General features: G+C 42.6%; 1 protein-coding gene across 2 annotated transcripts in view; it reads right to left on the reverse strand.

Moving 5' to 3' along the window:
• The window catches only part of JPH1 (junctophilin 1), a 78,160-nt gene that overhangs the window by 11,345 nt on the left and 44,095 nt on the right, over window positions 1-22,720 (reverse strand). For both annotated transcript variants that reach the window (XM_081258225.1, XM_081258224.1), the window contains exon 3: window positions 6,430-6,548. In XM_081258225.1, the coding sequence (XP_081114351.1) occupies window positions 6,430-6,548 (119 nt within the window). The remainder of the gene's footprint in view (window positions 1-6,429; window positions 6,549-22,720) is intronic.

A 22,720-nucleotide genomic window follows, 5' to 3' on the forward strand; every position in this document is an offset into this window, starting at 1 on the left:
TAGTTCTCTGGAAAAAGAACACAGACTTACAATACCTGAATACAAAGCACAGTTTCAGATGCTCTTTGTAAAGAGCAAGTCGAACTCTGCCTACCTCTTAATTTATGCTATCATTAATAGGCCAAGCAGAGAATGATTTGGCCATTGGAGGATTTTCTAGTAACGGACTTATGAAGCTTTATTTTGGATTTCATTGAATGTATTTTTTATGTTTATTAACTCTCAAATACCGGTCTAACCCCTCCTTTAGATCTTTAGAAATCTCGTGCATTGCTCCTCCGGACAGTTTTCCTGTCAGGAAAGGCATTTCTTGTGCCCATCTCCTACGACATGGTTTTCAGGCGTATTCGATTCCGTTTTATTTACGGGGCTTCTGATGATGTTCAAACTCTGTTGAGCTCAAAGAATTTACTAGCACCACCTTTCAGATGAAAAAAATCCCTCCCAGCTTTACTACGGGTTAAAAATTGGCTGGATAAGGGAATGAAGGCGCTCCAAAGCAGTTGTTCCACATGTGCTGCCCATCAGAGGTACCTGGGGTGCGATTCCCAGAGGATTTAATAAGTATGAATCGAAGCCTAGAAATCTTGATGTTTAACAAATGCTCCAGGTAACTCTCATGTACCCAGTATTGGCATTTAAAAGCATGGCAAATTTGGGATTGACATGTAAACACTGCTATATTTAAAATAGAAAACCAGGGACTTCCCTGGTGGTGCAGTGGTTAAGAATCCACCTGCCAATGCAGGGGACATGGGTTCAATCCCTGGTCCAGGAAGATCCCACACAATGCAGAGCAACTAAGCCCATGAGCTCTACTAGAGCCTTCGCTCTAGAGCCCGCACGCCACAACTGCTGAAGCCTGTGTGCTCTAGGACCCGTGTGCTGCAACTACTGAACTCGCGTGCTGCAACTACTGAAGCCTGCATGCCTAGAGCCTGTGCTCCGCAACAAGAGAAGCCACTGCAATGAGATGCCTGTGCACCGCAACGAAGAGTAGCCCCCGCTCAACACAACTAGAGAAAGCCTGTGCACAGCAACGAAGATGCAACGCAGCCAAAAATAAATAATAAAAAAATAATAAGAATTAAAATAAATAAAATAAAATAGATAACCAACAAGAACCTACGTATAGCACAAGGAACTCCGCTCAATATTCTGTAATAACCTAAATGGGTAAAGAATTTGAAAAAGAATAGATACATGTATATGTATAACTGAATCACTCTGCTGTACACCTGAAACTAACAACATTGTTAATCAACTATACTCCACTATAAAATAAAAATTAAAAATAAAATAAAAATAAATGAAAAAAAGCACCTGGGCGAGACCTTGAAATAAAGACTTCTGACAAAAAAAAAAATTAAAGTGTGGCAAAAAGTATGTTGACTAGAGGTAGACCCAACTCCAGCCTTCCTTACCTGCATCCAGCTGGAAATGGTTCCAACATGGTGTAGTCAACTGGGGACTGGCCAGCTGAATGAGGATATACACTTAGATTTTACAGAGTAAGATTAAGTACTTTTAAAACAAGATGTTTAGTATAATGCAGAGGGCCGAAGTTTTTCCTGGACAAGTTTCTTGGAAGGCACACGGTGTGACTACTACTTGTCTGTGTAGTAGTGTGTGTCAGTGTTGCAATGCCAGCAGCATAAAGTTGATGAGATGCAGCAGTTCATTAAAAAGACTAGTCAGAATATCACCAAGGAGGGAAATTATGAGAAGTGTTGATAGTTGTTGCAGTCAGTATTTTTGTCTGTGTTTACAGACAGTATTTCTAAATCCTAAGGGATTTTTTTTCCCCTGGGGATTTGTATTGGGAAGAAGTCAGAGACGGGTCACCTGCTCACTGACATGCCACACAACACAAAACAACAACACTGAGCACGTGGCATGCACCCACACGGAAAGGTTACGCGTTACAGCTGGCATGAACCGCGGATGGAAACAGCAGGGCGTTCAGCTAGTTCTTCATAGGTGAGCCTCAGGGCAACGGCTGTGGGCAGAGGAAGCACCACGAAGACTCCTCGAAACAAATGTCTACCAGGGCAGTGCTGATGGCAAATGCTTTGTAGCCACATCAGAAGTCATTAAATAGAAAGCAGGATTTTTCTACGGAGACTGCCCATCAGTAAAAGAAGACCAGATTGAAAGATTTTTTAAAAAGTGTATAACCGATAGCAGGATCCCTTTTATATTCTATGTGGAAAGAATGCCACATTCCCGTAGGACTTCAGAGCCCCATCGGTAACAATACCGCAGCTTCTGAGAACACAGCCACAGCACTCTTGTCTGCAAGCCGTGGGACACCCAGCCCAGGGCCCCTTGCACATGGTGGGCTTTCGATATACATGTGTGTGGAACGGGATACACTGGAATGCGTAAGTGGTAAGAATGACCAGCAAACCCATGAATTATTAATTTCACATCAACTCGTGGATTATTCAGTTTTCCTTTTTCTATGAAAAAAATTTATGCAGAATTTTGGGTCTGGAAAGGGAGTTTAGAAGGCATCTATTCCAGATGCTTCTTTCTTCTTAACCAAAAGTATTACATATTAATGATAGGCACGGACAATTCTTAAGACTTCTAATCCATACCAGAAGTGTGAGCTAAGTTAACACTGTCTCAAAATAATCTATACTAAAAGACTTCACTTTAAGTAATCAACACACTGTGTGTGTGTGTGTGTTACACCCTGTTTGTCTCCTTGCCCCTCACAAATTCATATGTTGAAGCCCTAACCCCCCAATGTGATGTTATTGGAGGTGTGGCCTTTGGGAGATAGCTTAGACTAGTTCACGAGAGTGAGACTCTCACGATGGGCTTAATGCTCTTATGAAAAGAGGAAGAGACACCAGAGTTCTCTCTTTCCAGGTGCGTGCACTGGGGAAAGGCCATCTGTGAGCCAGGAAGATGGGCATCACCAGAACCCAACCATGCCGGCACCCTGATCTTGGACTTCCAGCCTCCAGAACCACGAAAAATAAATGTCTATTGTGTAAGCCACCCAGTTCATGGTACTTTGTTTTAGCAGCCCAAGCTGACTGATACACACGCTTAAACACAGAAAGACAAAGCTCGTTGAGGGTGCTGCCTAGGCCACCTGGCAAGAGGGCCCTAAGTAATACATTTACCACATTCTCTTTTTTAACCCATGACCAGTGACCCCCACAGTGGACAAACATCACTGAAAATTAAAAACAAAATAAGCATCTTGATGGAAAGCAAATTGAAACAGTGGGGAAATGAGCCATACATACAGTTTCCCAATCATTCTCCACCATGTCCAACTCCCCACTACCTCCTCAGTGATCATCCAAAGTCTCACCTCAGCTTTCCTGGCTTCAAAACCTGATTTCATCAGCACTTTGAAGTAGAGCCATCCCTTGGGGAAGACTCACATCACCAAAGCTCACAAGACTGATGGTTGACACCAGAAGACCAATTCATCAGTTTACAACGCGCAAGGTAAATGTCACAAAGGCCTGAGACTTGCACTGATAACCCCCAGTGCGTGCTCTCCCTGTTGGCAGACCTCCAAGAGAAGCTCAACGAAAATTAGAAGGTTAGTGGTGGATGTGGAATCAAGACAGAGGCATGAGATGAATCAAGTATCTAACGCAACATCCTGAGCTAACCTGATGCATCCATTTCCTCACTCGGATGATCTTGCCAGGAAAGCCACAAACAGCTGGCAACAGTTCCCTGCATCCTTCCTTCCCCATAACAGAAACGTCCCTGCCCATGCAACTGCAATACTCCAAGGTTTTGGGCCATGGGTTTGCTCTCCTCTAGACAGCATTTGGATGGGGACTGCCTATTTTTGCCTCTGGGACTCTTTTTTCTATACTACTTCGGGTGACCAAGTCTTCAGAGGTTTCTATACACTCAATCAGGTTACAAGGAAATCTTGCTATACTATAGCCATGCTATCACTTATGATCACTTTATACACTTCTGTGCAGTCTCATGGGCTCATTTTAACTCCCAGAGGGCAACCTCATTTCTAAGTTCTTGGGGGACAACTCACTGTGTCACTCATACTCATGGCAATTTAGGTTTCTGGGTACTATGCAATTATCTACGTACACATCCATACACATCCATTTATTTGTATGCTTTTTCTTATATGTTATGACTTAGCCCTTTGAGTGAGAAAGCCATTCTACATGGCTATGTTTTTTCTGTAGTTTTAAACTAAACTATAGAATGATACAGTTTTGAACTAAAAGTATAAGACTGAACTAAGATGGGAAATATCTGAAAATACTGCCAGCTCCTGAAAAGAGGTAACTTACTATGAAAGTGTTCGAAATGTAAGCTATGACAGACATCCTTTTTTCCCCAGGGTTCACAACTTCTATAGAAGAAACATCCATTCCAAACGAAGGGAACATTTGTATCCGAGATATGTAAATTAAACAAGCAGCCGGACTCAGAAAAAGTACTTGAAAGCCCTTTCAGAAATGTCTATCTGATTTGATCACCCTGTAAATGCAGAGTGCAAAGCATGGGTTAAGCTCCCGTGAGAAGATCAATACTCAGCACAGAAAAGGCTTTCTAAACAGTTGCCGAAGGTAGTGTTGGCTGCGGGTCAGAGGGGACTGCAGCCGCCCCTTATAGCCCCTGTCTCAAACAGACCCCTTGTCATCTCGTGCTCCTGTGATACATTCATTACTGACAGACAGCTTGCTTGTGTGAAGCTGTTTTAGCTAAGAAAGGGTGGAATTACATTTTCCCACAATTTGTTTTCCCCCCTCAAATGCGTTCACATCATAAAAAGCTTTTAAAACCATTTCGCCTGGAAAATTGAGATGGCCTCCCGTATCATTTACCTCTTGTTAACACCTAATAGCAAGCCTCAGGGACCCTATTCCCCAACAGAATCAAGAAATGACCATCTGCAGACAACGGCAAGTGTGTTTGCTTCCAAAGCAGCTCAAGCCCAGGGCTGCTACGTGAAGCTGCACTGTCTCCTGACTGCGGAGCTGCTCCCAAAAGCTTCACTGCTGGGGAGGAAAAAGATGAGCCCTCCTGGCTGGCTAAATCCCCTCCCCAGCTCTCACACCCTAGGACAGGGAGCTGCTAACGGGTATGAGTTTCCAGAAGAGAGTTTACTCCTACTGCGAAAAATGGAAAATTTCCCTTTCCTAATGAAATACACATACGTATTAAATGATTTAAATCCCACCCAGAGGTTTAGAAAGGAGGCACACAAAAGAAGCCACCCATTATCACTGATCACCCCCCTTGGAGCTGAACTAGTACAGAAGTCACTCTGCGGTAACTCACTTGGCAACCGGACTGGGCCCCTCCCTAAGCTCTCCTCCTAAGAGTGGAGTCTTGTTAACATGGCCTTTTACTGTCTCCATTCTTTGCAGGAAAAAAAAAAAAAAAAAAAATCCTGTCCTTTCCTTTTCATTGTCCCATCCTTTATTATAGCCCAGTTCCTAGCTTTTAGAATACATGGACACTTGGTCTTCTATTCACTGTGACTTACCTTGTTCATGTAGTCACACTAATGCCCTGTGGGTTCCAATATTATATCACCTTCACTGGAACCAAACAGGTATTGGACACATGGGTTGTGCAGGGTGTTACTTATCCAGCTTGATTAACAGAAACCAATGTGAAAAAGCTCTTTACCAAGACAATATAAACTTCGAAACTTAGAATTGAGAACATTTCTTTTAGTCTCTCTTGCCTAGAAATCTGTTGATCCTGCAAATCAACAGGAAGATACTGTTTCTAAAACAATGGAGAAACATATATAAAAAGGTGGCGACTGCCATTTTATTGACACCAGTACATTAAAGAAAGGGATGGAAGCAGTCTACTAGGAGACCGCTAAGAAGTGAGTTAACTATTTAAACCCACTGTAAATATTTGTTTACTGCTATTTTATAACATCTGAGCCAGAGGATCTGGCTTGATTTTCTCCTCTTAATCTGTGCAGATTCATCTGTCTTTAAGTGGTATATTTCTTTACATCCTAACCAAATTCCTTTGAGGTGTATTTAAAAAAAAGTCACAGTACTTACTGGCTCTTCTCTTACTGCCAGTGTGATTGTCCCAGGTGCTTCTGATTTTGAGGTATCTGTTTTAGCACCTGGGATGGTCCCCAACACACTAACACAATTCCGTCAATACTTCTCTTTTAGGTTCCTGTCTTGTTTACTGCCATCAACTCAAAGCCTGTTGCTGGGGGGTGGGCAGGCAGGAAGCGGGGGTGGGGGGAGAGGCACCGGGGAAGAAGCCACATCTCCGGCGCTAACACTCAGGCTCCAGGCACGTGTGACTCTCAGCTCCCACGTGTTTTGCAGTATTGCTGAAATTCATGGGGCACAGACCTTTGGATTAAAAGGAAAAAAGGAAACCAGAGGCAATGCTCCTACCCCTCCCATCACAGGTCACCTGTCCTACCTGGCTGGTAGAAGTCAGGTGACAGCTCTCTGGCCACAGCTCTTGCGATGTCACACTCCTGGCGGGCGGCCAGAGCAGCCTGGTCGGCGGCGTCAGCTTTGGCTCTTGCGTGCGCGGTCCTACAGGAGCACAAAGGGCGCGTCAGCGGGGGCGGCACCTAGTTAGTTACACAGGATGGGCAAACGGTCTACGGGGCAGGCAGGGCCTGGAAGGAAACACTAACCGGGATCCTCGCCCCACATCTGCAACAGAAAAGTTGTGAGACATCATACTGTTGTGAGACATCAATGAAAATCAAGCAGATGAAACCGCCTGTGAATTGCCTCAGTCTTTCTTTCAAGGTTAGTGGAAGTGTAACCAGTTGTATGAAAGTATAACAAGTTCTGCGCAGCTTAATGCAAAGCCTGGTGTTCAAGACTCAGAGGATGAAATCCCCCGTTGACTCTGGTTGGCATCCCCTCCCCGCCCCCCAACCATGGAGAGTAGAATTAGAGCGTGTGAATTAATACGGTGCTTGAGGATTTAATTTCTATGGTAGAATCAATACAAAGATTTGATTAAGAAAGATCTGCCCAGTGGTGTGCTGGTAAAGTAGCTCTCTGGGGGGAAAAACAGTAAAACTGATCTGTAGCACTGACTGATTTCCGTGGTGTACACGCTGCCAACAGGGCCAGTTCACGCTATCAGCGTGACTTTGCTGAACGTGTAGTTGGGAACAGACGCACACCATGGGCTCCCCCCAGCCTGAAGGAGCAGACCCAGTGGTCTGCTGGAAGACTGTGCTCAGGAGGGTTCCGAGGAGTCCATTTAGTTGTTCTTTAAGCATGTTTCTTGTGTGAAACCGAAAGCAGGCAGAGAGGTGGAGCTGGAAAGAGGAAAGGGCTCCCTTTCAGTCTTCCACCTTCTCCCCGGCCGGTCCCCACCCACTGAAACCGCTTATCTTTCTAGAGACAAGGGCTATGCAGAGGGCAGCAGGGATAAAAGTGGGGCTCCTTATGGCAAGACAGGGGGACTGATGTCTGCCTGCCCAGGAAGAGGGCATTTGGAGGCTGAGACTTTGGGTCATCCTCTTCCAAAGGAGGAGATCTTACCCAGCTAGTATTTAGACAATGTTCATGGGCACCTACTTCTTAGAAGTTTGTGAACTATTTTCTCTTATTAGCGCTAGGCAGGGCTATAGATAACTAGTGGTAAAAGCTTAAGGGGGGTCTAAGAGAGGTGCGCCTGCAGGCCTTTCAGAGACAGCAGGAGAGGGAGTTGGGAAATGGCATCATGCCCTAGCTGGTCTTAGGAGAGAAAACCCAGGTGGCATCTGGAGGAGGCCGGCAGACGGGATTCCTGGAACTAGACTGCAGGCAGAAAAGACGGGGGGAAAAGGGGTCTGACCTGAGACTGTGGGGCTAACTGGGGGAGGTCCCATTTCACTCCTACTTAGGACCCAGCTGAGCCTGGAGGACTGATGTACTAGAATATAAGTGTGAGCGAGATTTTTTATTTTGGGCATTTTTAAATTTTTGGTTCTCTACTATACTCCCAAGGCACAGGACAATGCCTGACACATAGTATTTACTGAGGGCCCACTTTATAAATAAAGGAATGGTAAATAAATAAAGGAATGTCCTTAGGAACAGCCGGGTAGTTACTTAAAAATAAATGGATTGACAAAACCACAGAGACAGTAAAAAGACCAGTGGTTGCCAAGGGTTCAAGGTGAAAGTGGGTGAGGGATGAACAGGCAGATCAAAAGGGATATTTAGGAGAGTGAAACTATGCTGGATAATCCTAATGGGGGATACATGACATCATGCTTTTGTCAAAACCCACTGAACTGTACAACACAAAGAGTGAACCCTAGTGTAAAGTATGGACTTTACAGTTAATACTAATGCTCCACATTGGTTCATCAGTTGTACCAAATGTACCCACTAATGCAAGGCGTTAATAACAAGGGTAACTGGGTGTGGGCAGAGGAGGTATATGGAAACTGTACTTTCTCCTCAATTTTTCTGTAAACTTAAAACTGCTCTAAGAAATAAAGTCTATTAATTAAAAATGAATGAATCAAATTCTAATCATCAAAATTGTTACTTATGAATCGTGGAGGATGTTTTAGATGATCTCTGTCTACAGGGTACGGAGTACAGAGGCAAAATCAAGGGGGTAAGAACATATCCCTAAGAAACCTGGCTGTGGAGCCGTCACTGATGATGCTTTAGCCCCACGTGCTGTGCTAAGACTCCACGGCTGCCCTCTCTTATGTCCTTTCAGTTTCTCAGAATCTCAGCTCTTTTCTTCCCAGAATTATTTTCCATTTTATCTGCTATTCTTAGCTAGAGCCTCATTATGTCTAGGTACCATAATTAATGAAGCCACAAGAGGACGGTTATCCTACCCTATAATAAAACCTGATAGCCCTTCAATGATAAACTTACAAAACTCAAGTACCATTTATTCCGAAACAATCGCAACCCACCACCACGGAGTGGGATAAAATGGTAGTAGTATTTCCACCACTTTTGACAACACGCTAAACTGGAGAACAGACAAATGTAGATTAACCTTTCTGCAAATATATTTTGGAAGCACAGCATCGGTGAAGCCTTAACCCTTTACTTTTTCACTTGTTCTTTCCTGTAAGACCAGACAAGGAGGGGGGACTTTTCCATCTAGCACCTCTCCCTGTGTCAGTGCTCCTGCATGGCTGGCACGATGGTCAAAACCACATTCAAGCCTGAAACTAGGTATCTGCTCGGGAGATTTTGGTAGCCCTGGACCTGATAGCAAGAAGTAGAAGAGAACAGGAAGCCATCTGAGTTTGCTGTCATCAAAAGTGTGGTGTGGCCAGACCATTAAAACATCTTGATTTTGCCCAGGGAAAAATCTGGGCTTGACCCTGGTCCACGTTATTCAAGTGCTCCAATCCCAGGCTCAGTTCTGGAGCAACACACGCCCCTTTTATCACCCAACGGGTAAGACATACTATTGTTCATGGCTTGTGGGGAGGGAGCTTTGGGCTAATCATTCTGGGGAGACCGGCGGAAAAAACTCAAAGTGGATGCCTGGTTGCTACATGTAGCTGGTCACATGGAAAACATCTGCGCCAACAAGGAGCACGCCTGTATGCCTAAGAAGCCTTTCATTTGTTGCAAAGACTGCTGACATCCATAAATCTTCAGACCCTCAGGAATCTCCAAATACCATTATCATCATCTATACTTTCTCACATAAAATGCAGCAAAAAGTAAGTGAAAAGCAACATCTTTCAGTTAGGCATCAGTGGTAGACTTTCTTTTAGGGTCCTATTACAAATAAACCAAAATTTTGTAGAGAGTTACTATTTTGGGGTAAAGAGATCCAGAGAGGCCTGGGCAACTGGCTAAGCTGGTACAGCAGGTAGGTGACCCCCTCCTGGACATCAGCCCTGCAAAGGTCACTCGGCAACAGCTGAAACAGTAAATGTGGAATTTTTAAAAAATTTTATTTATTTAATTTATTTATTTTTGGCTGCATTGGGTCTTCGTTGCTGTGCGGGGGCTTTCTCTAGGTGCAGTGAGCGGGGGCTACTCTTTGTTGAGGTGCGTAGGCAGTGACTTCTCTTATTGCAGAGCACGGGCTCTAGGCGCGTGGGCTTCAGTAGTTGTGGCACGCGGGTTCAGTAGTTATGGCTCGTGGGCTCTAGAGCACAGGCTCTGTACTTGTGGCACACGGGCTTAGTTGCTCCGCGGCATGTGGGATCTTCCCGGACCAGGGCTTGAACCTGTGTCCCCTGCATTGGCAGGCAGATTCTTAACCACTGCACCACCAGGGAAGCCTAATGTGGGATTTCTGAATGGCAGGCATCACCTGTACTTAAGAACTTAATTACAACTTGTTTCTTTCCAATCAGTAATTTGATGAGAATCTGAGGTTTTTTTTCTTTAGTGACAAAAATGGTGTTTCACGAACTCTCAAGTCACCTTACTCAGAACAAAATGGTCTGGCTTTCCCAGTTTTTCTTAAACATAACAGTGCTTTAAAAAAAAAAAAGCATATAAACAATACACTGAACACGCCCAGCACACAGGCCTCCTACTACTAAGGTAGATTTAGGTCCCTTAGACGTCTGTCCCAACTTCTTTCAATCTTTTATATACCTATTCACTGATGTAGCTGATACAGATTTTAATCTAGAATGGACAAGGATTTTGCTAAAGGTAAAACTGTATACAATACTTATACTTTTCTATTTCTTACATATTTTCTTCCCAACAAAAAACTGCTTCAAAAAATATGCTGATTTTTGATGTCTTTTAAAATTTGTTACTTATTAAGTCAAAGTTAAGTTTCCTGACCTGATTCTGAAAATCTGATGGCAGAGGCTGTCATCTAGTTGGTTCAGGAGCTGTACATGTGATTTGCTTTGATACCCATATATTTAAAGAAAATTCTTAGCAACATTTAAAAATAAGAGCAATTGGACTTCCCGGGTGGTACAGTGGTTAAGAATCCGCCTGCCAATGCAGGGGACATGGGTTTGAGCCCTGGTCCGGGAAGATCCCACATGCCGTGGAGCAACTAAGCCCATGCGCCACAACTATTGAGCCTGCGCTCTAGAACCCACGAGCCAAAACTACTGAGCCTGAGAACCACAACTACTGAGCCCGTGAGCCACAACTGCAGAGCCTGCGTGCCACAACTACTGAAGCCCACGCACCTACAGCCCGTGCTCCGCAACAAGAGAAGCCACAGAAATGAGAAGCCCATGCACCACATCGAAGAGTAGCCCCCGCTCGCCGCAACTAGAGGAAGCCCACGCGCAGCAATGAAGACCCAATGCAGGCAAAAAAAAAAAAAAAAAAAAAGAGCAATTGTACGTAAGACTCCAAACATCAGTGAATGGCAACCCCATTCGTCCAGTTGCTCAAGCCCAGACCCTGTGAGTCATCCTGGTTGCCTCCCTTTCTCTCTCACACCACATCCACAGTCAGCAAGGCAGCTGGCAGGACGTTCAAAATACACACCCGACCCTGCGTGTCTCATTCTCATTACCGCTCCTGCCCAGGTCACATCTCACCGGGTTCCTGCAAAGGCTGAACTGATCTTCCTGCTTCTGTCCTTGCAGCCTGCCATTCTGTTTCCCTTCTGGTTTTCTTGAAATTGCCTGACAATAACCAAAATCCTTTCCTGGGTTATGGCATCATGTGCGAGAAAATGCCAAAAAATGACCTTAGTTAGCCTTCCTTTTGGACTGTGACATTATTCACTTATGAGAGACCTAGACTTGCAAAAACCAATTACCTTGTCTACAGAGTGGGCGCCCTTTTAAAGAAGAAATCAGTCTGTTAAGCAAGGAATACTCTCGATATGAACAAGAAGTAGGTGTCTCCACAGCTCTTAGCTAAAAAGCAAAGGCATGATGTCTGAGTTCCTGTACCGGAAAGACACTGGTCTCTCAGTATCGATCTGCTTCTCTGGTCAGACCAACCCCACGAGACTCAGCATACACTCCTCCTGCTAAGGCACAAATGGACCCCTTAGCTGCCTCTCCGGACTTCTAACTTTCCATCTCTCATACACATACCTATTCATTGGCACAGCTGAAGAAGATTTTAATCTGCAATGGACAGTGATTCAGCTAAAGCTCAGTAAATTTGGTTTAGGAAGACTACTTCTTGTGGGTGCAATCTTTACGTTTATTAGTTCTTGAATGTTAATTTTCTTCCTAAGTTGCTTTTTTGTTTTGTAAAAGGCAGGACCTGGAATAGTAACTTCAAGACTGTGTTCTTAGGTCCTGGTTAAAAACAAGTTCCAGCTTCAGCAAATAGTTGTCTTTTTTGCCAGGGTGGTCCATTGCTTCCTTTTCTAAAAGCATTATCAAGTTATTTAGATAGAAAATGTAAATTTAGGGGCATGGTATCCCCACTGAAATCTGGTATTTGACCTTTCAAGGGCCCAAACTCTTGCAAGAGGTATGACGACACAGGCTTTCAAAGTGTGGGTAGCCAGAGACCAGGCTGAGGCCAGTCTAGTCACAGAGGATTCTTGTCCATGAGATCAGAAGTTAAACCACATTACTTTAGCAATCTTAGAGATACCTTCTTAGAATCATAATTCATACCATGCCCTTGGCCTTTTTTCAAGGGGAGATAGGAGGATGAACCAAGATATCCAAGATAGGATATGAACCAAGATTCATGTGAAGAATGTGAAATGCTGTCCATTATGTGTATCACTGTCATGTTCATAAAGATCTGGGCAATACATTCCTCAAAGTTTAGTGCCAGGAAAAATCTGGTCTATGATGATATACTGGTGTGCTTCCTTGCACAATAAGAACTACATTATCCATTGTTTCTCTTTTTGTTACGGCTACCAGGATACCTGGAGTATAATTATCCTCAATCTATGTGCACGGTTATCTTCTCTAAAGACATGGCTTTAACATTCCCTGGTCAGAAATGCTACTATGTATGTGACTTATAATGCCCTGAAAATTCTTTTTGGAAACTGGCAGGATATTGAAAAAAATTACTTGTTATACTAAGTTTTCTGAACTTCAGCTCCTCAGTGTGTGAATGCTTAGGGACATACGTGATAACTTGGGGACATCAGAGCATACTATGCAGCTTCCTTTACAGAATTTTTTTCTATATTCAGAACATTTTCAAGCTTGGAAAATAAGTCCTCATTCTTAAGTACTTTACAGGCTTTATTCCCTAACATTTTATCAAACTTAATAAGCTTAAAGGCTATATTCTCTGGATAGGCCAGGTCAAAAGCACATTTCTAATCCTCGGCTGGAATATGCCAAATAATTGGCTATCTTCTACTTTATCCTGAGTTTTATAAAATTTATCTAAAATTTACCTTGCCGTATAATTTATGTATTGAGAAAAACCTGATGTAAAAACAAATTTAAGGGATGTTTTATTCTTGAAATAATTTTTAGAGAAAAGTCCTTTTAATGAGGGTTATTCTACAGGTCAAAAACATTACCACTAAATAAGACTAAAACTTCATTTTATGGGAGAAAATATTTGCTGATCATATATCTGATCATGGGTTAGTATCCAGATTATATAAAGAACTCTTACAACTTAATAAGGACAACAACAATTAAAAAATAGGCAAAGGACTTGAATAGACACTTCTGCAAAGGAGATATAAATGGCCAATAAGCACATGAAAAGGTGTTCAACATCACTAACCATAAGGGAAATACAAATCAAAACCATAATGAGATGCTAGGATCACATCCACTAGGATGGCTACCATGATAAAAAACACCCAGAGAAGCAGCTGCATAGCACAGGGAGATCAGCTCAGTGCTCTGTGACCACCTAGAAGGGTGGGATAGGGAGGGTGGGAGGGAGAGGCAAGAGGGAGGAGATATGGGGATATATGTATACGTATAGCTGATTCACTTTGTTATACAGCAGAAGCTAACACACCATTGTAAAGAAATTATGCTCAAATAAAGATGTTAGAAAAAAAAGAAACCACCCAGAAAGTAGTAAGTGTTGGCAAGGATGTGGACAACTTGTAAACCTTGTGCACTGCTGGTGGGGATACAAAATGGTACAGCTGCTGTAGAAAACAGTATGGTGATCCCCGCAAAATTAAAAACAGAATTACCATATGATCCACCAATTCAACCCCTAGGTATATACCCCCTAAAACTGAAAGCAGGGTCTCAGAGAGATATCTGTACAACCATGTTCATAGTGGCATTATTCACAATAGCCAAAAGGCAGAAACAACCCAAGCATCCATCAATGAAAGAATGGATAAACAAAATGTGGCATAAACATACATGGAATGTTATTTAGCCTTAAAAAGGAAGGAAATTCTGATGCAGGCTACATCATGGATGAACCTTATGCTAAGTGAAATAAGCCAGTCACAAAAGGACAAATATTGTATGATTCCATTCATAGGAGGAACCTAGAACCGTCAAATTCCTAGAGTCAGAAAGTAGAAGGGTGGTTGTCAGAGGCTGGGAGGAGGGAGAACAGAGAGTTGCTATTTAATGGGTATAGAGTTTTAGTTCTGCGAGATGAAGAAGTTCTGGAGATTGGCTGCACAACTATGTGAATGCACTTAACACGACGGAACTGTACACTTAAAAATGGTTTAGGATGGCAAATTTTGTTATGCCTATTTTACAATTAAAAATAAAAATTAAAAAAAAAATCACCCATGAACAAGTATTTCTAGAACATCCTACGTATCCAGAGGAAGTGAGGAGAAAAGACCAAAGGTTGGGCTCTCAGACGAGAAATTGCTTCACTAATCCCAGCCAGGGGAAGCTAAGTCTAGTGAGGGGAATGGCGGTAAGAAAAGGAAGAGCCGAAGGACACTTTAAGGAAAGAAGTGTCAGAACTTTGAAACATGAGGGCAGCCTCCACATCTGTTCTTCCAGCTCTTAACATAAAGCCTGGCCCAGAGGCTGTCCTCAACAAATACTGGTGGAATAAATACATAGGTAAGAAGGAGAGAAACGTAAAAGATAACCCCAAGGTTGCTAACTTGGTGTCCAGGTGAATGGCTTTACTACAGAGAGAAATTGTACAGGTGGGAAGGAGAGACAGTTCGAAGGTGATGACAAGCTCAGTTTTAGACAAGTAGGATTTTACACGACACAAGCATTGCGATTTGGAAATACAGGGCTGCAGTGCAAAGCTAAGGGTCAAGGTTAGCAACAGGAATGTGGGCATCGTGATCACAGACGATGAGCTCACAGAAGATCGATGAGCCCATCAAATACATACGTCAAAAAAGCAAAGAACCGAGGGTGGAGATAGTAGTGTCCGCTGAAGGAAATAAGTAAAGTGAGCGGCAGTGGCATACAGGTAGAAGGCGCACTTCCAACAGAACCACTCCAAGTTCTCGTTCTTGGATAAATCCTGTGCTCCTCTTAGGAGTTAAGCGGGCCAGATCTGAATTTGTCTCTTCTCTGGGGCAGCTGCACTGATCGGCTGATGTGGGGGCAGTGAGAATTAACAAGTGCAGTTAAGAGTCTTGAGAGAGGGATCGTTTGTCAATCCTGTGACGTGCTGGAGAAAGTGAGGGCTGAGAAGAGGCTGATGAATTTGATGAGAACCTCTGGGAGGGCAGTTCTAACAAGAAGACCACTGTAGAAGCCAGACCGAAGGGGGTCGGTGAGGAAGGAACAGAGGAAATACAGGAAGCAGGTGTGGGCCACATGCTGGTGATTTCTGACCCAGAAAGGAAGGAGGAAATCTGGACAGTAACCAGGAGGATTAGCTGGGCCAAGGGGAAAAGACACTTTACTTGTATCGGTGAGAGCTGATCCTGTTGGAAGGTGGGAAGAAAGATGCTCAGGGAACAGAAGAAAATGAAGGAGCTTTGAGAAGGTAACAACCATTGGAGTCGGGTCCTAGATGAAGCAAAAGAAAGGAAACAGGAAAAAAACATAAGGACGGTGATGGGTTGATCCAATGTTTTAAAATTATTCAAAGGATTCCAAGCTTGAAAGAGACAAGAGAGTGCTTTGGGCTTTGGAAACCAGACAGACCTGGGTTTACACCCCAGTTTATCACACCCTGGCTGTGTCACTTTTGCCTCAGTTTCCTTACCTGTAAAATGGGGATGATATTACCTTGTATAGATGCTCTGGATCAGAACTGATTTATATGAAGTACTGAGTACTAATGTAGAGAGAGTATTTAGTTGATAAATGGCCATTATTAGTCCTTGGCTGAAATTTAGGGCTGGTAGGGAAAATCTGGGTGCTTAAAGAGGTGAGGATTTGGAATCAGCACTGCACAGAAGTTCTAAGGAATGGAAGAAAGGGAAACTGGAATTGCTGAACAGCACTGGGAAGACCTGATCTCAGGCCAACATGATTCTGCATCTTCCTCTGGCAGGGGTCTCTTTTCTGAGAGAAGCAAAGAAGGAAGCAGGGGCCACTGATGCAGGGTAGAGATCTGAGCAAGGAGGATGGAAATGTGCCCATCACAGAGCTTTGGGTAGGAGGAAGGGCACACAGCCAGTGATAGGCGCTGGACCAGACGAAATACAAAGGGTTAAGTTAGGATCCAGTGAACAATGTGAAGTTCATCTGATGACCGTAAAGTCATATAAACGCAGACTATTATTACAGTTATTACAGTTTTAGGTGCTTTTTAATTGCTTGAAATAAAGCTTCTTTTCTATGGCAAATATCATAGAAATGGCCTATTCTGACTAAATCTGGCTTACTATTAAAAGGTGTATCTTTAGTTCAAGTTACCAGCCGGCAGCCTTTTGGTAACAAAAGGCAGGTCAAATTATTTCAAAATGGAAGCATATTCTATAAAATGAAATTAGATATCATCATGGCTACATTTCTTCTTAGTGCTGTAACAGAAACGTCTGGATGTGCCTAAAAAGAACTTTACAACACTCGGGATCTGGGTTGTGATGAGAATTGACGAGAATTGTCAGGTCAAGGCTGTTTTTATTTCCGTGTCAGTGCTGTTACGCTTTTTGTCCTTTACCAGTGGTCACTGTGGCGAAAGATTTAAGTATGACTAAGAGCAATGTAAGACTACCTAGCGGTCGAAACACATGATGGCAACGAGCAGTGCTCAGCCGCGTGACTGGACTCCAGTGACTGGGTCACGGACAGACCTAACTCCCGCTTCACTGCAGCAAATGCCCAGTGGATGCGCACTTGGTGGTGCTACAACAACCCCATTTCGTAAATACTTAAACATTAAAACAAATAAGCAGACATCATCCATGCCTTTAAAATGACACAAACCATGTAGGACTCCTAGTTGAAACAGTCTCTTAGGTAGTAAAATATCCATTTTGTAAATTACCTAAAATGGCTCTCTAAAGATCCCACATCTACCAGTTACCACTTCACTTTGATCTGTCTAGACCTGCCAAGACAGTGAACAATAAAGGCATCCATTCCTCTACTGGGCATGTGATGCTGAATGGTATGAACGTGAACTTGCTTGGGACTGGCTTCCGCAAAGCCATTGTGCATCCGAAGCTTTATTACATTCAACATACGTGTTGTGAAGTTGTTGAGTTTATAACAGGACTGCTTTGCGAGGAAAGCCAAGACAGTAGGGGTACAGTTGTTCTCTCAGCCAACCGGTTCCATTCACTTCAAGTTTCCTTGTAGGAACTGTAATTCAGTGACTCCACTTATTTTACACCTGGTCCGTGACAATGACTCGTTCCACAGTTCAATTAAGAAGTCCTTGACTGCTTTCACTTTAAATCTTTAATCTTTTGCTGTAACAGACACTGGGGACACCAACGGAATGAGCACAAAGGATTTGCTCTGATTTATGTGAACCTTCTGGATTTGAGGAAGCGACTCTTGAAAGTTCTGCTTTACCAGACAAATTAAAAAGCACAATTAGAGCCAGACAAGCCTCGGAGAGTCTACGAAGTCCCTCCCCTGGGGTCAGGTAAGTACCATCCCTTCTGTAGGGATTTAAGACGCAGAGAAACCAAGGAACATATTCGGTCACACAGCAATTCAGTGGGATGAACGGGCAGAAGCCAGGTCTCCTAACCTTTAGGGCAAAGCTGGCTAACTATGCTGTCAAGAGAGATTGCTGTACTACTGTCTGCAGATTCTGTTTTAGCAAATGTTCCGTGATTTATTTCATCTTCTAGTTATAGACCTTTCTTTCTGCTATGAATGCTCCTTCCTCACCACAGTTCTATCTTCCATTCATGCTCTCACCTCATGGAGTCTGCTGCCCTCCTTTCTCTATTCAGTTATCTTTAATATTAATAGACTTTTAACTTCCACTGAAAAATGCAAATGTTGGGCTTTCTTTTCCTACATATTTTTAAAACCAGTTTTGGCTGACTTTCAAATGAAATACAGCTTAGAAAACATCTTACTAAAGACTATAGGAAAGATGTGGTTTTCATCAAGGTTATTCTTTCGCGGGAACATTTTAGGTGGTGGTAAAAATACTGCAGATTCATCTAACACTGCAGATTCATCTAACTCATAGTTGCCTTCCCCAAATCACCAAATTAGTAATTAACGCCTCCAAGTTTAAAAGGGAATATCAGAAGATCATCCAGTTCTTCCTGAATTCTTAAAAAGTTGTCTTCTTTTTCCTCATGAGACTCTTAAAAAATTTCTTGTGATTCTATCTATTCTTAAGCATTTGCTGTGTTAAACTGAGAACAGAAAATGTTCATCTCATACGCAATGTATAAGATAATAGCTTACCCAAGGACGCTGAGAAAAATGGAGGCTGAGACAAATATATAAGCTAGGATGACTGGTTTTCTGTTTAGTACGTTTAAATAACACTTGGTACAATTTGGAGGGGGGGGCAAAGGCAGTTTTGAAGATGAACACATGTATGTTGAGATAAAAATGTGTGCTTCTCCTTCGTTAGAGATGGTGCTGGAAATGCAAGGCAGAATTCAAATAAAATAGGTAAAAGAATCATGTTAAATTCTTGCTCAAATAATAGGAATCTTTTCCTTCAGTTCTGATAGACTGTCAATGACCTGCTTCAATACTATTATACATCCTTATAGGACTAATAATATTCCAATACTTGGAATATTCTTGACCAGGAGCCTGTTGCTGGCTTCAGTTTCTATTCTAGAAACACTGTGATGAACTTTTAACCTTTATTTTTTTTCAGAGTGGAATTAATTGACCCAGGGGCCTGGGATGCAATGCCATGCCTGTCGGTGGGATGGATAAACTCCTGCTGCAGCCACTGGGGAATGTGGGGTGTGCCTTCCTGGACTCCATTCCTTAGTGACAAATGCATTGACCCAAACGGAACTACCCCTCACCAGTCTGAGATTCAGACCAACTCCAAAGAATGTCAAGAAGAATTCCAGGCACAGAGGGAATGCTGCACCTCCCAAGAGCAAGGCAGAAATTTAGGCTCTGATTGGCACTTAGGAAGGGATTTCCTTTGAGGCCCAAGAATTCAAAATCTACTGACTACCATCTTGTAATGGGGAAAGCAGACTGAACTCTGGAGGGACAGGAAGAGTTACCTGCCAAACCCCAAAGTCTGCCCACCGCCTGGTTGAGAGTTGCCCAGTGTTAGCATAAAGGTCCAGAGCCTTCCCTGCTGCTTCGCTGGTCTCTGACAGCTGCTCTAAAGGTCTCCAGGTTTACCTTGCAGCATGGGCTATACTTCCCAAGTTAGATTACCTGTATGTGCTAAGTTTCAGGCAATGGCAAGAGTACTGGAGGTAGTTCTTTTTTCCCTTTCAATAGAATCACAGTATCTACTGGAATGACAATAGACTTGATAACAAAAGGATGTGCCCTTGTCGTATGGCTGCTTGGGAATAGCAATGTTAAAAATCCACTTGTACTGAAGACAGAGAACCTCAGAGCCATGAGAAGCTCTGGAGGATTCTGGTGGAAACGTGTAACATATATTTATAATTGGATCAATTATATACATAATTATGTACATATAATTGGACTATTATAATTGCAGTCCCAAATGGACTGCAAGGGACACAACGGAGGACAATACTTCCCATTCTTCACTCTGCTCTGGCATGAATGAGATGGGACACAGAAAACCCTCTTTATAGCTTCATATGGAGTCCCTCTGGGTCGACCAGTTACCCTGAAAACGTATAGGCCATCAAAGAGAGGAGAAGCCTATGAGAGCTAATCATCAAGTCCAGAACAAGCCCATTCTGAAGAGGCCTCCATTCCTTTTGGAGGATGTGGGAACCCCTCCACCCTGCAGACAGGGCTTCTCCCAAGGAAGAATTGGAATGCCCTGGAAAATGGCATTTGTTCCATAGAGTGGGAGGTTAAGGAGCCTCTTTCCATGCAAGGCAAGGAAGTTGGAAGCCGGTGAGTGGCTTGCTGCTCCACGTCTCTGCTGTTAGGAGCTTTTACTGATATTATTAATGTCCTGCTCTCCTTGTCTTTCTACTGACATGTCCCTACGGGTTTCAGGTCACTTGGGAATTTGTGTTCTCTAATATAACCACCCCTGGCCTGTCTCCTTTCACTGCTGTCCAAGTCGTCATTTCATGATCAACTCCTAATGTCTGCTACCTCAAACAAAACCTCAATGTACTCAGTGATTGACAAACGTCCAGAAATGCTTTCAAATTATTTGCTACTCCAGGCAGCACACAGAAGTCTACTTAATTCTAAGTCCTATGGTCATTTTTCTTCCCCTACTTACTATATTTATATTGCCCACATCACCATCCTGCTCTGACCCCTCTGTAATTCTGGGGGTGAAATTCAAGCTTTTTTTTCTCTTAAATTTCTCTCTGGCAGATGATCACTGTTGGCAACAGTTAGTTGTAAATACGGAACTTCTCTGCAATGTTTTTCTGAGACATCACAGCCACAGCAACTCAAATGACTGAGCCTGCATGGAAAAGTGAAATTAAAAAGGTTCTCACGCTGGTCTGAGAGAGGCCTCTGTCACACCCTGAGCTCTGAGACACTATAGTAAATCACTGTAAGTAACACATTTTAATATGATAAATAACTTCTTGCGATTTGTTAAAATACCTTTTCCAGGAATCCAAATCGGAAAAGAAGAAGTAAAACTGTCACTGTTTGCAGATGACATGATACTATACATAGAGAATCCTAAAGATGCTACCAGGAAACAACTAGAGCTAATCAATGAATTTGGTAAAGTAGCAGGATACAAAATTAATGCACAGAAATCTCTTGCATCCTATACACTAATGATGAAAAATCTGAAAGAGAAATTAAGGAAACACTCCCATTTACCATTCCAACAAAAAGAATAAAATATCTAGGAATAAACCTACCTAAGGAGACAAAAGACCTGTATGTAGAAAACTATAAGACACTGATGGAAGAAATAAAGATGATATAAAGAGATGGAGAGATATACTATGTCCTTGGATTACAAGAATCAACATTGTGAAAATGACTCTACTACCCAAAGCAATCTACAGATTCAATGCAATCCCTATCAAACTACCAATGGCATTTTTCACAGAACTAGAACAAAAAACTGCACAATTTGTATGGAAACAGAAAAGACCCTGAACAGCCAAAGCAATCTTGAGAAAGAAAAACAGAGCTGGAGGAATCAGGATCCCGGACTTCAGACTATACTACAAAGCTACAGTAATTAAGACAATATGGTACTGGCACAAAAACAGAAATTTGGCTCAATGGGACAGGACAGAAAGCCCAGCAATAAAACCATGCACATATGGTCACCTTAGCTTTGATAAAGGAGGCAAGAATATACAAATGGAGAAAAGACAGCCTCTTCAATAAGTGGTGCTGGGAAAACTGGACAGCTACATGGAAAAGAATGAAACTAGAACACTTCCTAACACCATACACAAAAATAAGCTCAGAATGGATTAAAGACCTAAATATAAGGCCAGACACTATCAAACTCTTAAAGGAAAACATAGGCAGAACACTCTTTGACATAAATCACAGCAAGATCCTTTTTGACCCCCCTCCTAGAGAAATGGAAATAAAAACAAAAATAAACAAATGGGACGTAATGAAACTTAAAAGCTTTTGCACAGCAAAGGAAACCATAAACAAGACCAAAAGACAACCCTCAGAATGGGAGAAAATATTTGCAAACGAAGCAACTGACAAAGGATTAATCTCCAAAATTTACAAGCAGCTCATGCAGCTCAATATCCAAAAAAACCCCAGACAACCCAATCCAAAAATGGGCAGAAGACCTAAATAGACATTTCTCTAAAGAAGATATACAGATTGCCGACAAACACATGAAGGGATGCTCAACATCACTAATCATTAGAGAAATGCAAATCAAAACTGCAATGAGGTATCACCTCACACCGGTCAGAAGAGCCATCATCAAAAATCTAGAAACAATAAATGCTGGAGAGGGTGTGGAGAAAAGGGAACCCTTTTGCACTGTTGGTGGGAATGTAAATAGATAGAGCCACCATGGAGAATAGTATGGAGGTTCCTTAAAAGACTAAAAATAGAACTACCATACAAGCCAGCAATATATATCCTGAGAAAACCACAATTCAAAAAGAGACATGTACCACAATGTTTATTACAGCACTATTTACAATAGCCAGGACATGGGAGCAACCTAAGTGTCCACTGGCAGATGAATGGATAAAGAAGATGTGGCACATACATACAATGGAATATTAGTCAGCCATAAAAAGAAATGAAATTGAGTTATTTGTAGTGAGGTGGATGGACCTAGAGTCTGTCATACAGAGTGAAGTAAATCAGAAAGAGAAAAACAAATACTGTATGCTAACGCATATATATGGAATCTAAAAAAAAAAAAGGTTCTGATGAACTTAGGGGCAG

Source organism: Mesoplodon bidens (genome assembly GCF_964165515.1).
Source record: "Mesoplodon bidens genome assembly, chromosome: 16".
Classification (NCBI taxonomy): Eukaryota; Metazoa; Chordata; class Mammalia; order Artiodactyla; family Ziphiidae; genus Mesoplodon; species Mesoplodon bidens.